The following is a 17,500-nucleotide window of genomic DNA, read 5'->3' on the forward strand; positions in this document are numbered from 1 at the left end:
CAAGCAGCCAGGCTAACCTGTCGAGAGTTTGTCAACCGCGGGACGAAGTCAATTAACCAGCCTTATGTCTTGTCATCTTCCCTCTTTAGGGCTCTAGGGCAGAGCTCTCCCACCTCCTCTACTCTTCTTCTCCCTTTACAGCTTGTCCCGTAGCTACCGTCTGCTGTGTCCCTAGACACTGATCTAAGATCAGTTTTGTATTTATCCCCTAATGGTTTAGGTTAGTGTTAGCTGGTCCTAGTATATTGGTGTTGTCCTTTTCATAAACATAATTTTAAAGTGTGTGCATGACACTGCAACAATTGTTGCCCAAGGGGACAATGACGTCGGTAAAGTAGATCTGTGCATCTTCTGGAGCGCTGCCAGAGCCCATAGCGCCATGGTAACCACAGCTAGGCATTTTAGAGTTTGTCAGAGTGGTTTTGAACAGACGCTGAAACTCTACAGGGAGATGTTGGAGATACAGCAGGAAAAACTACAGCAAAGAACCCCTCACTGACAGATGCCTGGCAGATTGGGTGTGTGTGTGTGTGTGCCTGTGTGGCAAAGGCCACTTGTATATGTGTGCAAATGTTTAAAGTGTTTTTCCTCATATGAGAGGAAGGAGACAGGAGCCATTTGAAGATTTTCCCACCAGAGATGAGGCTCAATTATCTATACACTTGGTAGAATAAGGATGTTCTGTATCCCCACACTCGCCCTAATTAAAGACATAGTATAGTTCTCTGCTATTTTCTGCTACAGTATGTCTTTCATTTTCACTGGCTGACCTCATATTGTAGGCACTCACAGTATAATAGATTCAGCCTATTTCTAACACAAGATGACATACGCGCACACGCACACGGACACACACACACGCACACACACAGAAGCACACGCACTCATGAATACCAGATGGAAGTAATGGATACAGAAGTCGTAGCCTGCCATCTTTTTTTCTGCTAAGTTGTGGAGGTGAAGAATGACAACATCTCTGTCTGTAACATCACTGTCTAACAACACTGTCTAACATCACTGTCTAACAACACTGTCTAACAACACTGTCTAACATCACTGTCTAACAACACTGTCTAACAACACTGTCTAACATCACTGTCTAACAACACTGTCTAACATCCCTGTCTAACAACACTGTCTAACAACACTGTCTAACATCACTGTCTAACAACACTGTCTAACAACACTGTCTAACAACACTGTCTAACAACTCTGTCTGTAACATCACTGTCTAACAACACTGTCTAACAACACTGTCTGTAACATCCCTGTCTAACAACACTGTCTAACAACACTGTCTAACATCACTGTCTGTAACATCACTGTCTAACAACACTGTCTAACAACACTGTCTAACATCACTGTCTAACAACACTGTCTAACAACACTGTCTAACATCCCTGTCTAACATCACTGTCTAACAACACTGTCTAACATCCCTGTCTAACAACACTGTCTAACAACTCTGTCTGTAACATCCCTGTCTAACAACACTGTCTAACAACACTGTCTAACATCCCTGTCTAACAACACTGTCTAACAACTCTGTCTGTAACATCCCTGTCTAACAACACTGTCTAACAACACTGTCTAACATCACTGTCTAACAACACTGTCTAACAACACTGTCTAACATCACTGTCTAACAACACTGTCTAACAACTCTGTCTGTAACATCACTGTCTAACAACACTGTCTAACAACACTGTCTGTAACATCCCTGTCTAACAACACTGTCTAACAACACTGTCTAACAACTCTGTCTAACAACACTGTCTAACAACACTGTCTAACAACTCTGTCTGTAACATCCCTGTCTAACAACACTGTCTAACAACACTGTCTAACATCACTGTCTAACATCACTGTCTAACAACACTGTCTAACAACTCTGTCTGTAACATCACTGTCTAACAACACTGTCTAACAACTCTGTCTGTAACATCACTGTCTAACATCCCTGTCTAACATCCCTGTCTAACAACACTGTCTAACATCACTGTCTAACAACACTGTCTAACAACACTGTCTAACATCACTGTCTAACAACACTGTCTAACAACACTGTCTAACAACACTGTCTAACATCCCTGTCTAACAACACTGTCTAACATCACTGTCTAACATCACTGTCTAACAACACTGTCTAACAACACTGTCTAACATCCCTGTCTAACAACACTGTCTAACAACACTGTCTAACAACACTGTCTAACAACATTGTCTAACATCACTGTCTAACATCACTGTCTAACATCACTGTCTAACAACACTGTCTAACAACACTGTCTAACAACACTGTCTAACAACACTGTCTAACATCACTGTCTAACAACACTGTCTGTAACATCACTGTCTAACAACTCTGTCTGTAACATCACTGTCTAACAACACTGTCTAACATCACTGTCTATAACACCACTGTCTATAACACCCCTGTCTATAACACCACTGTCTGTAACACCCCTGTCTATAACACCACTGTCTGTAACACCACTGTCTATAACACCACTGTCTATAACACCACTGTCTATAACACCCCTGTCTATAACACCACTGTCTATAACACCCCTGTCTATAACACCACTGTCTATAACACCACTGTCTATAACACCCCTGTCTATAACACCACTGTCTGTAACACCACTGTCTATAACACCCCTGTCTATAACACCACTGTCTATAACACCCCTGTCTATAACACCACTGTATGTAACATCACTCGCTGTAAGATAAGAATATGAACGTGAAGTAAATGGCTAAAGTAAACTGCTCACACATACACACACGCACACCAGACACATAGGAAGAAGCACAAACACACACACACGCACGCACCCACCCACCCACGCACGCACGCACGCACGCACGCACGCACGCACACACACACACACACGCACACACACACACACACGCACCCACCCACGCACACAGACACACCCACCCATGCATGCACGTGCACGCATGCACACACAAACACACACACATACACACCAGACACATAGGAAGAAGCACACACACACACACACACACACACACACACACACACACACACACACACACACACACACACACACACACACACACACACACACACACACACACACACACACACACACACACACACAAAGATAAAGAGTATTAAAAAAGGAGAGCATGGGATATGAAAGTGGGTGTAGCGCGTTAGGGAGCTGCAGCTCTGGGGTCGGGGGGACTGAGGGTATGAATACAGATGGGCTGCTGGGGCGGACGGATGCAGATAAGAGGAGGGCACAGGGGTCAGAGGGGGGATAGAGAGGATGGAGAGGGAGGGAGAAAGGGATTTGGGCCACACAGAGAGAGCTGGTTCATGAAACACACCCTGTCCAAGTCCGTTCTCTGGGATTTGGGGCTCTCTATAGTTGACTCTTCTGAATCTCTCCCGCCTGGAAAAAATGAGCTTTCTGTTCCTCTCTGTTCCTCCCATCCTGGCTCTCAGATGTGGCAGAGGGATTTCCATGGGCTCCCTCCTCTCCATATTACTGAATGATGTATAGAAACCTCCCTCTTCCAGCCATATGGACGTTACACACAAGTTCTACAGATCTGGTTCAAGCCTGATTGCTGTGTGTCTGGTCACATAACACATTATGTTTATACCAGCGTTTAAGCTACCCTAGTACAGCAACACACACTGCAATCTTGTAAAATGTGCCACTAAGCCTCTGTTCACCATAGTGAAAACACCACCACACTCTCCCTGCGTTACCCCATACTAGTGTCTGTGTTTCCCTGAGAGACAACTAGAGCCACCAAGAACATTAAAGAGACGTTTACTCATCTGAGGCTCCAGCTATCGTCCTTTGAAACACACACACACACACACACACACACACACACACACACACACACACACACACACACACACACACACACACACACACACACACACACACACACACACACACACACACACACACACACACACAATCTGCCAGGCATCTGTCAGTGAGGGGTTCTTTGCTGTAGTTTTTCCTGCTGTATCTCCAACATCTCCCTGTAGAGTTTCAGCGTCTGTTCAAAACCACTCTGACAAACTCTAAAATGCCTAGCTGTGGTTACCATGGCGCTATGGGCTCTGGCAGCGCTCCAGGTAGAAGATGCACAGATCTACTTTACCGACGTCATTGTCCCCTTGGGCAACATTTGTTGCAGTGTCATGCACACACTTTAAAATTATGTTTATGAAAAGGACAACACCAATATACTAGGACCAGCTAACACTAACCTAAACCATTAGGGGATAAATACAAAACTGATCTTAGATCAGCGTCTAGGGCTAATAGCACCATGCTCTGCATGGCTGGTAGACGGTAGCTACGGGACAAGCCAATCACTGTGAGGCAGACAGGGTGGAGGGGGGTGGGGCATCAGGACATATATAAAAGGGAGGGAAGGAAGGGGGGGCATCAGGACATATATAAAAGGGAGGGAAGGAAGGGGGGGATCAGGACATATATAAAAGGGAGGGAAGGAAGGGGGGATCAGAACATATATAAAAGGGAGGGAAGGAAGGGGGGGATCAGAACATATATAAAAGGGAGGGAAGGAAGGGGGGGATCAGGACATATATAAAAGGGAGGGAAGGAAGGGGGGGATCATGACATATATAAAAGGGAGGGAAGGAGGGGGGGATCAGGACATATATAAAAGGGAGGGAAGGAAGGGGGGGATCAGGACATATATAAAAGGGAGGGAAGGAAGGGGGGATCAGAACATATATAAAAGGGAGGGAAGGAAGGGGGGGATCAGGACATATATAAAAGGGAGGGAAGGAAGGGGGGGATCAGGACATATATAAAAGGGAGGGAAGGAAGGGGGGATCAGAACATATATAAAAGGGGGGGATCAGGACATATATAAAAGGGAGGGAAGGAGGGGGGGATCAGGACATATATAAAAGGGAGGGAAGGGGGGGATCAGGACATATATAAAAGGGAGGGAAGGAAGGGGGGATCAGGACATATATAAAAGGGAGGGAAGGAAGGGGGGGGATCAGAACATATATAAAAGGGAGGGAAGGAAGGGGGGGATCAGGACATATATAAAAGGGAGGGAAGGAAGGGGGGATCAGAACATATATAAAAGGGGGGGATCAGGACATATATAAAAGGGAGGGAAGGAGGGGGGGATCAGGACATATATAAAAGGGAGGGAAGGGGGGGATCAGGACATATAAAAGGGAGGGAAAGGGGGGATCAGGACATATATAAAAGGGAGGGAAGGGGGGGGATCAGGACATATATAAAAGGGAGGGGGCATCAGGACATATAAAAGGGAGGGAAGGGGGGGATCAGGACATATATAAAATGGAGGGAAGGGGGCATCAGGACATATATAAAAAGGAGGGAAGGGAGGGGGGATCAGGACATATATAAAAGGGAGGGAAGGAAGGGGGGGGATCAGGACATATATAAAAGGGAGGGAAGGGGGGGATCAGGACATATATAAAAGGGAGGGAAGGGGGGGGATCAGGACATATATAAAAGGGAGGGAAGGGGGCATCAGGACATACAGTGGGGCAAAAAAGTATTTAGTCAGCCACCAAATGTGCAAGTTCTCCCACTTAAAAAGATGAGAGAGGCCTGTAATTTTCATCATAGGTACACTTCAACTATGACAGACAAAATGAGAAAAAAAATCCAGAAAATCACATTGTAGGATTTTTTATGAATTTATTTGCAAATTATGGTGGAAAATAAGTATTTGGTCAACTACAAACAAGCAAGATATCTGGCTCTCACAGACCTGTAACTTCTTCTTTAAGAGGCTCCTCTGTCCTCCACTCGTTACCTGTATTAATGGCACCTGTTTGAACTTGTTATCAGTATAAAAGACACCTGTCCACAACCTCAAACAGTCACACTCCAAACTCCACTATGGCCAAGACCAAAGAGCTGTCAAAGGACACCAGAAACAAAATTGTAGACCTGCACCAGGCTGGGAAGACTGAATCTGCAATAGGTAAGCAGCTTGGTTTGAAGAAATCAACTGTGGGAGCAATTATTAGGAAATGGAAGACATACAAGACCACTGATAATCTCCCTCGATCTGGGGCTCCACGCAAGATCTCACCCCGTGGGGCCAAAATGATCACAAGAACAGTGAGCAAAAATCCCAGAACCACACGGGGGGACCTAGTGAATGACCTGCAGAGAGCTGGGACCAAAGTAACAAAGCCTACCATCAGTAACACACTACGCCGCCAAGGACTCAAATCCTGCAGTGCCAGACGTGTCCCCCTGCTTAAGCCAGTACATGTCCAGGCCCGTTTGAAGTTTGCTAGAGAGCATTTGGATGATCCAGAAGAAGATTGGGAGAATGTCAGATGGTCAGATGAAACCAAAATATAACTCAACTCGTCGTGTTTGGAGGACAAAGAATGCTGAGTTGCATCCAAAGAACACCATACCTACTGTGAAGCATGGGGGTGGAAACATCATGCTTTGGGGCTGTTTTTCTGCAAAGGGACCAGGACGACTGATCCGTGTAAAGGAAAGAATGAATGGGGCCATGTATCGTGAGATTTTGAGTGAAAACCTCCTTCCATCAGCAAGGGCATTGAAGATGAAACGTGGCTGGGTCTTTCAGCATGACAATGATCCCAAACACACCACCCGGGCAACGAAGGAGTGGCTTCGTAAGAAGCATTTCAAGGTCCTGGAGTGGCCTAGCCAGTCTCCAGATCTCAACCCCATAGAAAATCTTTGGAGGGAGTTGAAAGTCCGTGTTGCCCAGCAACAGCCCCAAAACATCACTGCTCTAGAGGAGATCTGCATGGAGGAATGGGCCAAAATACCAGCAACAGTGTGTGAAAACCTTGTGAAGACTTACAAAAAAACGTTTGACCTCTGTCTTGCCAACAAAGGGTATATAACAAAGTATTGAGATAAACTTTTGTTATTGACCAAATACTTATTTTCCACCATAATTTGCAAATAAATTCATTAAAAATCCTACAATGTGATTTTCTGGATTTTTTTTCTCTCATTTTGTCTGTCATAGTTGAAGTGTACCTATGATGAAAATTACAGGCCTCTCTCATCTTTTTAAGTGGGAGAACATGCACAATTGGTGGGTGACTAAATACTTTTTTGCCCCACTGTATAAAAGGGAGGGAAGGGGGGGATCAGGACATATATAAAAGGGGGGGATCAGGACATATATAAAAGGGAGGGGGCATCAGTACATATATAAAAGGGAGGGAAGGGGGGGGATCAGGACATATAAAAGGGAGGGAAGGGGGGGGATCAGGACATATAAAAGGGAGGGAAGGGGGGGATCAGGACATATAAAAGGGAGGGAAGGGGGGGATCAGGACATATAAAAGGGAGGGAAGGGGGGGATCAGGACATATATAAAAGGGAGGGAAGGGGGGATCAGGACATATATAAAAGGGAGGGAAGGGGGGGATCAGGACATATAAAAGGGAGGGAAGGGGGGGATCAGGACATATATACAAGGGAGGGAAGGGGGGATCAGGACATATATAAAAGGGAGGGAAGGGGGGATCAGGACATATATAAAAGGGAGGGAAGGGGGGGATCAGGACATATAAAAGGGAGGGAAGGGGGGGATCAGGACATATATAAAAGGGAGGGAAGGGGGGATCAGGACATATATAAGGGAGTGAAGGGGAGCAGCAGCAGCCCCACCTAAACAGCAGCCCCACCTAAACAGCAGCCCCACCTAAACAGCAGCCCCACCTAAACAGCAGCCCCACCTAAACAGCAGCCCCACCTAAACAGCAGCCCCACCTAAACAGCATGCCCACCTAAACAGCAGCCCCACCTAAACAGCAGCCCACCTAAACAGCAGCCCCACCTAAACAGCAGCCCCACCTAAACAGTAGCCCCACCTAAACAGCAGCCCCACCTAAACAGCAGCCCCACCTAAACAGCAGCCCCACCTAAACAGTAGCCCCACCTAAACAGCAGCCCCACCTAAACAGCAGCCCCACCTAAACAGCAGCCCCACCTAAACAGCATCCCCACCTAAACAGCAGCCCCACCTAAACAGTAGCCCCACCTAAACTGCAGCCCCACCTAAACAGCAGCCCCACCTAAACAGCAGCCCCAACTAAACTGCAGCCCCACCTAAACAGTAGCCCCACCTAAACAGCAGCCCCACCTAAACTGCAGCCCCACCTAAACAGTAGCCCCACCTAAACAGTAGCCCCACCTAAACTGTAGCCCCACCTAAACAGCAGCCCCACCTAAACAGCAGCCCCACCTAAACAGCAGCCCCACCTAAACAGCAGCCCCACCTAAACAGCAGCCCCACCTAAACAGCAGCCCCACCTCACATGACATGGTTGATCTTTAGTGGTCTTCATTTTCATCACACACAGGCTTACACAAAAGCACAGGCACATACACACAGCATGGTATGTGTATTTCAGGGCTGGCACTGGTTCTAGTGTTCAATGTATTTTAATATCCTGGCAGCTATGTGTGTTAGTGTGAAAATGTGTGCATCATTATCTGCAGGCAGACTGAATTACATGTATTTATATTCCATATTATGAAGGTTCTGTCTGTCAGACAGGCAGTGTGTTTGATGTTGTAACTGCAGATACGCTGCACAGTGGGGAAAGATACTGTACAATAAAACGACTGTTCACTCCCAGAGACAACAAAGACTGCAGAGAATGTCCAAATTAAAATAATACACCCTTCACACATTCATCCAGTCTGCTTCAAAGGAGAAAGAGTACAGATAGCGCTGGAAACAAATACAACATGGGACTGTAATTAGGAACACTGAGATACTGATCGTCTAATAATTTACCTGCCTTTGTTTCCCATGTTCGGTGCTTTCTCCTCCAAATACGACTGTACTTCAAAAGGCAAGGAGAGAAATTCTTATTCTAGGATTTATCCTATGCTATTAAACTCATGAGTGTGTTAATACATTTATTACAATGAATACTATCTCATTTCCTGAAGCAAAGCTACATCAAAGACATGAATTAGTAAGTTAGTTGTGTCTATTTGGCTTAGCTCATGAACCCTACCTTATGAACCCTACCTTATGAACCCTACCCTATGAACCCTACCCTATGAACACTACATTATGAACCCTACCTTATGAACCCTACCTCATGAACCCTACCCTATGAACCCTACTCTATGAACCCTACCCTATGAACTCTACCCTATGAACTCTACCCTATGAACCCTACCCTATGAACCCTACCCTATGAACCCTACCCTATGAACCCTACCCTGTGAACCCTACCCTATGAACCCTACCTTATGAACCCTACCTCATGAACCCTACCTTATGAACCCTACCTTATGAACCCTACCATATGAACCCTACCTCATGAACCCTACCCTATGAACCCTACCCTATGAACCCTACCTTATGAACCCTACATTATGAACCCTACCTCATGAACCCTACCATATGAACCCTACCCTATGAACCCTACCCTATGAACTCTACCCTATGAACCCTACCCTATGAACCCTACCATATGAACCCTACCCTATGAACCCTACCCTATGAACTCTACCTCATGAACCCTACCATATGAACCCTACCCTATGAACCCTACCCTATGAACCCTACCATATGAACCCTACCCTATGAACCCTACCCTATGAACCCTACCATATGAACCCTACCCTATGAACCCTACCCTATGAACTCTACCTCATGAACCCTACCTTATGAACCCTATCCTTATCAGACACGAACAGAGCAGCTAGCAGCTAGCCTTGACAAATGTCTGTTAGCCTGTGTTTAATGTGATGACCTTCGTGCTTCATTAATAAATTGGGAGGTGACGGAACAGCACGGAAGGGGGGTGGTCTGGAGAGCTCTGAGGTACTGGAACGCATGAACCCTCAAAAAATCACCTTATGTGAGAGATTCAGGCACGCTTCTCTTTCTGACCACAGAAACAACCGCACGTTGGTCTCTAGGTAACAATGTTGAGCAAACCATAACTCCCGGCCGGCCCAACACAAATCAATTATCAGGCACATTTTCACATGACATTTTATACGGGGCAGGAGAATTACAGTGGAGGCAGCACGAATCAACACTGATCACTTTTTTACATTGCAAACAGTGACAATCATTATTCATGCCAAGAGAGGTACCAGATCTGGTAAAATAGGTTCTGGAATGAGAGATGCAGGATTCTGTTCCGGCAGGATCTGGCTTAAATGAATCACTGGATGACCTTAGCAGTGAGTGACCCTAGTGTTGGACAGTCCAGTCTCTTTGAAGCTTGGTAGTGACACAACCCTGCTTCTGACGTGACACAGCCCTGCTTTTGACTCTCTGTGCAGTGACTGTGAGCCACAGTGGGGCACAGGGAGCACAGGGCCAATAGAGGGCACCAAACAAGAACACTATCACTGCTGGCACTAGTTGGAAAAAAGACGTTTAACAGGAACCAGAGTGGGACAGTTTTCTGTATAAACTATGACACACACAGAACCCACACAGAACCCGGTGTGGCTCTTTCTGTTTCTCTCTCTTTCTCAGAAAGGGTGAATGGGTTTATTGTTGTGTGGTGTGTTTGTGTGTGCGTGTGTGTGTGTGATTTTGTGCCAAGGGCTCACCTGTACAGCTGCCCCTGCACACACTCCCAGGGTCACGTTCTCAGTTGGCACACTCATAGATACCCTGCCTATCAGTCTGTCTGTCTGTCTGTCTGCAGGCTCTGGCCTCTGTTATGGCCCCTTTGGCTGACCACTGATTGACAGACATAGCTATGGGGGCACAGTGCGTTTGTCTAGCTGCTAGCAGGGTTACCCTGTGTGTTTAATGAGTGTTGTGAACAGCCTAATGGTCCTGTTTAATGCCTGCTGGCTGGCAGGCTGAGACGGGCAGGTGAGAGAGAGCTGGCATCAGTCCTGTCTGTCCTGTAGAGTTATCAGCACACACACACACAGAGAGAGAGAGAGAGAGAGAGAGAGAGAGAGAGAGAGAGAGAGAGAGAGAGAGAGAGAGAGAGAGAGAGAGAGAGAGAGAGAGGAGAGACAGTGGTCTCTCTTACATTGATCACTCTTTAGTTAGCCTATATAAACTACATCATGGCACCTCAGCTATACAGGATCAATCACTCAATACTAATGATGGAGGAGACAGAGGGGGGCCAAGGGAGGACATCAAAGAATATACAGTACCAGTCAAAAGTTTGGACACACCTACTAATTCAAGGGTTTTACTATATTTGTACTATATTCTACATTGTATTAAACAAATCAAATTATATTCGATTTGATTTCAAAGTAGCCACCCTTTGCCTTGATGACAGCTTTGCACACTCTTGGCATTCTCTCAACCAGCTTCACCTGGAATGCTATTCCAACAGTCTTGGCATTCTCTCAACAAGCTTCACCTGGAATGCTTTTCCAACAGCCGTGGCATTCTCTCAACCAGCTTTGAATATTTTTCTGTAAAGTGCTTCCCTAATGCACATTTCGATGGATTGACTGGTTGGTTGTTTGTTTGATATATTGATTGGTTGATTAGTTGGTTGTTTGATGGATTGATTGATTGATTGGTTCGTTGGTTGACTGATATGTTGATTAATTGGTCAAATAGAGGAAACAGAGTACTACTGAAGAAGGGTCTTACCTCCCACGGGGCACATCAACATCATTCTTCCTCCAGCGTACGTTGGGCTGGGGGTCTCCCTGCACCTGGCACCTGAACTCTACCCCCTCCTCCTCCAGGACCACCTGGTTGATGGGCCGACGCAGGAAGGTGGGACGCTCTGGAGGACAGAGAGAGGAAATGAGGGAGAGAGACAGAGATAAAGATAGAGAGAAAGAAATGAAGAAAGAAAGACAGAGAGACAGAGAGACAGAGAGAGATAGACAGAGAGACAGAGAGAGATAGACAGAGAGACAGAGAGAGATAGACAGACAGACAGAGAGACAGAGAGACAGACAGACAGACAGACAGACAGACAGACAGACAGACAGACAGAGACAGACAGACAGACAGACAGACAGACAGACAGACAGACAGACAGACAGACAGACAGACAGACAGACAGACAGACAGACAGACAGACAGACAGATAGATAGATAGATAGATAGATAGATAGATAGATAGATAGATAGATAGATAGATAGATAGATAGATAGATAGATAGATAGATAGATAGATAGATAGATAGATAGATAGATTCTTTACCGCGTGCATGTAGGCTGCTGCCAAACGACCAAAGTCACTCGAAACTCAAATCTGGATTGTAATTTTTGGCCAAATTTGTGGATTAAACAAAGTCTAAACTCGTGTCTGGAAGTGGATATGAAGGGATAGGCGCCAAGGCAAGACTAAGGTTTCCTTTTTCCAAGCCATACGGAGGGTGCTCTAGCAAACAAACAGCAGAGACCTGAGCCTCTGTTGCTGCTACTCTCTGTTTATCATATATGCATAGTCACTTTAACTATACATGCATGTACATACTACCTCAATTGGCCCGACCAACCAGTGCCCCCACACATTGGCTAACCGGGCTATCTGCATTGTGTCCCGCCACCCACCACCCGCCAACCCCTCTTTTACGTTACTGTTACTCTCTGTTTATCATATATGCATAGTCACTTTAACCATATCTACATGTACATACTACTTCAATCAGCCCGACTAACCGGTGTCTGTATGTAGCCTAGCTACCGTATATAGCCTCGCTACTGTCTTTTTACTGTTGTTTTATTTCTTTACTTATCTATTGTTCATCTAATACCTTTTTTTGCACTGTGGGTAAGTAAGCATTTCACTGTAAGGTCTACAGCTGTTGTATTCGGCGCATGTGACAAATATACTTGGATTTGATTTGACGACACCATCCAACCTGGAACTGAGCTGCCAGGCTTGCAAGCACAGATACAAAAACAATTAGCACTGAGGTGTGAAGTAAACGGTGTCGAGGTCTTTGGGCCCAACAAGTGGCAGGAGTCTTTGAAGCCCCCACCTGCTGTTCAAAGACCATCCACTGGCATGTTCTACAAGAAATCTGCCTCCAGAAATAAAAGCTTCTCCCAATTGGGTGACACCTACTCCTGTTGCCTGCTGCGCTGCTGCTTGGATTCCACCTGGTGATCTGTTCACCGCCTGCCCTGGCCTGTCTCCCTCTGTCTGGTACAGGTACCCCCACCACACTCCCCCCTCTCTGTTCACCGCCTGCCCTGGCCTGTCTCCCTCTGTCTGGTACAGGTACCCCCACCACACTCCCCCCTCTCTGTTCACCGCCTGCCCTGGCCTGTCTCCCTCTGTCTGGTACAGGTACCCCCACCACACTCCCCCCTCTCTGTTCACCGCCTGCCCTGGCCTGTCTCCCTCTGTCTGGTACAGGTACCCCCACCACACTCCCCCCTCTCTGTTCACCGCCTGCCCTGGCCTGTCTCCCTCTGTCTGGTACAGGTACCCCCACCACACTCCCCCCTCTCTGTTCACCGCCTGCCCTGGCCTGTCTCCCTCTGTCTGGTACAGGTACCCCCACCACACTCCCCCCTCTCTGTTCACCGCCTGCCCTGGCCTGTCTCCCTCTGTCTGGTACAGGTACCCCCACCACACTCCCCCCTCTCTGTTCACCGCCTGCCCTGGCCTGTCTCCCTCTGTCTGGTACAGGTACCCCCACCACACTCCCCCCTCTCTGTTCACCGCCTGCCCTGGCCTGTCTCCCTCTGTCTGGTACAGGTACCCCCACCACACTCCCCCCTCTCTGTTCACCGCCTGCCCTGGCCTGTCTCCCTCTGTCTGGTACAGGTACCTCCAACACACTCCCCCCTCTCTGTTCACCGTCTGCCCTGGCCTGTCTCCCTCTGTCTGGTACAGGTACCCCCACCACACTCCCCCCTCTCTCCCTGGTCTGTCTCCCTCTGTCTGGTACAGGTACCCCCACCACACTCCCCCCTCTCTGTTCACCGCCTGCCCTGGCCTGTCTCCCTCTGTCTGGTACAGGTACCCCCACCACACTCCCCCCTCTCTGTTCACCGCCTGCCCTGGCCTGTCTCCCTCTGTCTGGTACAGGTACCCCCACCACACTCCCCCCTCTCTGTTCACCGCCTGCCCTGGCCTGTCTCCCTCTGTCTGGTACAGGTACCCCCACCACACTCCCCCCTCTCTCCCTGGCCTGTCTCCCTCTGTCTGGTACAGGTACCCCCACCACACTCCCCCCTCTCTGTTCACCGCCTGCCCTGGCCTGTCTCCCTCTGTCTGGTACAGGTACCCCCACCACACTCCCCCCTCTCTCCCTGGCCTGTCTCCCTCTGTCTGGTACAGGTACCCCCACCACACTCCCCGCTCTCTCCCTGGCCTGTCTCCCTCTGTCTGGTACAGGTACCCCCACCACACTCCCCCCTCTCTCCCAAGCGTCTGCTGGCCTCCAGCACACACGCACTGTTGGGGCGAATGACTCTGAACTTACAATGGCTAGCCCCAAGTCCTTATATATTTAATTTTTTTCTTGCAAAGAATATTACCTCATGAAATTGCTGTACAATATGATGTTTTGTGTTAAATGCTTTACATTTCTTAGTGTCCAACAAGCTTTCCCTAACCTTAACCTTCTTCTGAACACCTCCAAAATAAAGGTCATGTGGTTTGGTAAGAAGAATGCCCCTCTCCCCACTGGTGTGATTACTACCTCTGAGGGTTTAGATCTTGAGGCAGTCACCTCATACAAGTACTTGGGAGTATGGCTAGATGGTACACTGTCTTTCTCAGGCTAAAGTTAAATCTAGACTTGGTTTCCTCTATCATAATCCCTCCTCTTTCACCACAGCTGCCAAACTAACCCTGATTCAGATGACCATCCTACTCATGCTAGATTACGGAGACGTAATTTATAGATCGGCAGGTAAGGGTGCTCTCGAGCGGCTAGATGTTCTTTACCATTCGGCCATCAGATTTGCCACCAATGCTCCTTATAGGACACATCACTGCACTCTATACTCCTCTGTAAACTGGTCATCTCTGTATAGCCGTCGCACTCCCCACTATCTGAGATATCTACTGCAGCTCTCATCCTCCACATATAACACCTGCCAGTCACATTTTGTTAAAGGTCCCCAAAGCACACACATCCCTGGGTCTCTCCTCTTTTCAGTTCGCTGCAGCTAGCGTCTGGAACGAGCTGCAACAAACACTCAAACTGGACAGTTTTATCTCCATCTCTTCATTCAAAGACTCAGTCATGGACACTCTTACTGACAGTTGTGGCTGCTTTGTGTGATGTACTGTTGTCTCTACCTTCTTGCCCTTTGTGCTGTTGTCTGTGCCCAATAATGTTTGTACCATGTTTTGTGCTGCTACCATGTTGTTGCTATGTTGTGTTGCTACCATGCTGTGTTGTCATGTGTTGCTGCCTTGCTATGTTGTTGTCTTAGGTCTCTCTTTATGTAGTGTTGTCTCTCTTGTCGTGATGTGTGTTTTGTCCTATATTTCTATTTAATAAAAAAATTAAATAACCCCAGTTCTCGTCCCCGCAGGGGGCCTTTTGCCTTTTGGTAGGCCGTCATTGTAAATAAGAATTTGTTCCTAACTGACTTGCCTAGTTAAATAAAGGTTAAATAAAAATAAAATAAATGAATAGAGTGACTCAGTTCAGTATAATCCTGACTGCTTCAGCGGTTACTGTACATAAAGGATTCCTAGATAGCGTCTACAATGGTTGAATTTAATTGGTGGGTCAGGAGAAAATGTACGCAAACAATGTTTTTTTACCACTTTTTTCTCCCCAATTGCGATCCAATTATGATCTTGTCTCATCGCTGCAGCTCCCCAACGGGCTCCGAAACACGATCCGCCAAACCGCGCTTCTTAACACCCACTCGCTTAACCCGGAAACCAGCCACACCAATGTGTCGGAGGAAACACTGTTCAACTGACCGCTGAAGTCAGCTTGCAGGCACCCGGCATGCCAAAAGGAGTCGCTAGAGGACGATGAACAAAGTAAAGCCCCCCCCGGACAAACCCTCCACCAAACCTGGACGACACTGGGCCAATTGTGCACCGCCCTATGGGACTCCCGGTCACGGCCGGTTGTGATAAAACCAAAGGCTTTGGTGACGCCACAACACTGCGATGCAGTGCCTTAGACCGCTGCGCCACTCAGGAGGCCATGCGAAAAAATGTAAAACACGTTTGGGAGCACTGTCAGGCATTCATGCTTACCAAACACTGTCAGCTGGGCCGTCTCACTGTCTCTCTCTCCCACCATGTTTGTGCCAACACAGATGAACATGCCAGCATCACTCTTCCTGGTGTTGGAGATCATCAGCTTCCCTCCTCGGATCTGAGGACACAAGGAAACAAGTTGATCTACATACCTCATACAGGTCTATGACTAGGGGTTGGTTAGTATTATGTGGTTATTTAGTAGCATGTGGTTAGTTAGCAGCATGTGGTTAGTTAGTATTATGTGGTTAGTTAGTAGAATGTGGTTAGTTAGTAGCATGTGGCTAGTTAGTAGAATGTGGCTAGTTAGTAGAATGTGGTCAGTTAGTATTATGTGGATAGTTAGTAGCATGTGGTTAGTTATTATTATGTGGTTAGTTAGTAGAATGTGGTTAGTATAATGTGGTTAGTTAGTATTATGTGGTTAGTTAGTAGAATGTGGTTCATTAGTAGAATGTGGTTAGTTAGTAGAATGTGGTTAGTTATTATTATGTGGTTAGTTAGTAGAATGTGGTTAGTTAGTATTATGTGGTTAGCATGTGGTTAGTTAGTATTATGTGGTTAGTTAGTATTATGTGGTTCATTAGTAGCATGCGGTTAGTTATTATTATGTGGTTAGTTAGTAGAATGTGGTTAGTTAGTATTATGTGGTTAGTTAGTAGCATGTGGTTAGTTAGTATTATGTGGTTAGTTAGTAGCATGTGGTTAGTTATTATTATGTGGTTAGTTAGTAGAATGTGGTTAGTTAGTATTATGTGGTTAGTTAGTAGCATGTGGTTAGTTAGTATTATGTGGTTAGTTAGTAGCATGTTGTTAGTTAGTATCATGTGGTTAGTTAGTATTATGTGGTTAGTTAGTAGCATGTGGTTAGTTAGTAGCATGTGGTTCGTTAGTAGCATGTGGTCAGTTAGTATTATGTGGTTCATTAGTAGAATGTGGTTAGTTAGTAGCATGTGGTTAGTTATTATTATGTGGTTAGTTATTATTATGTGGTTAGTTAGTAGAATGTGGTCAGTCAGTAGCATGTGGTTAGTTAGTAGCATGTGGCTAGTTAGTAGCATGTGGTTTGTTAGAATCATGTGGTTAGTTAGTATTATGTGGTTAGTTAGTATTATGTGGTTAGTTAGTAGCATGTTGTTAGTTAGTAGCATGTGGTTAGTTATTATTATGTGGGTAGTTAGTATAATGTGGTTAGTTAGTAGCATGTGGTTAGTTATTATTATGTGGGTAGTTAGTATAATGTGGTTAGTTAGTAGCATGTGGTTAGTTATTATTATGTGGGTAGTTAGTATAATGTGGTTAGTT

General features: G+C 46.3%; 1 protein-coding gene across 1 annotated transcript in view; it reads right to left on the bottom strand.

Moving 5' to 3' along the window:
• Nucleotides 1–17,500, bottom strand: part of LOC120028486 (roundabout homolog 2-like) — a 375,145-nt gene that overhangs the window by 124,136 nt on the left and 233,509 nt on the right. The window contains exons 4-5 of the mRNA XM_038973690.1: nucleotides 16,193–16,313; nucleotides 11,641–11,779 (exon numbers count right to left, since the gene is read on the bottom strand). Of these exons, the coding sequence (XP_038829618.1) occupies nucleotides 11,641–11,779; nucleotides 16,193–16,313 (260 nt within the window). The remainder of the gene's footprint in view (nucleotides 1–11,640; nucleotides 11,780–16,192; nucleotides 16,314–17,500) is intronic.

The sequence above is a fragment of the Salvelinus namaycush genome, chromosome 34 (assembly GCF_016432855.1).
Source record: "Salvelinus namaycush isolate Seneca chromosome 34, SaNama_1.0, whole genome shotgun sequence".
Lineage (NCBI taxonomy): Eukaryota > Metazoa > Chordata > Actinopteri > Salmoniformes > Salmonidae > Salvelinus > Salvelinus namaycush.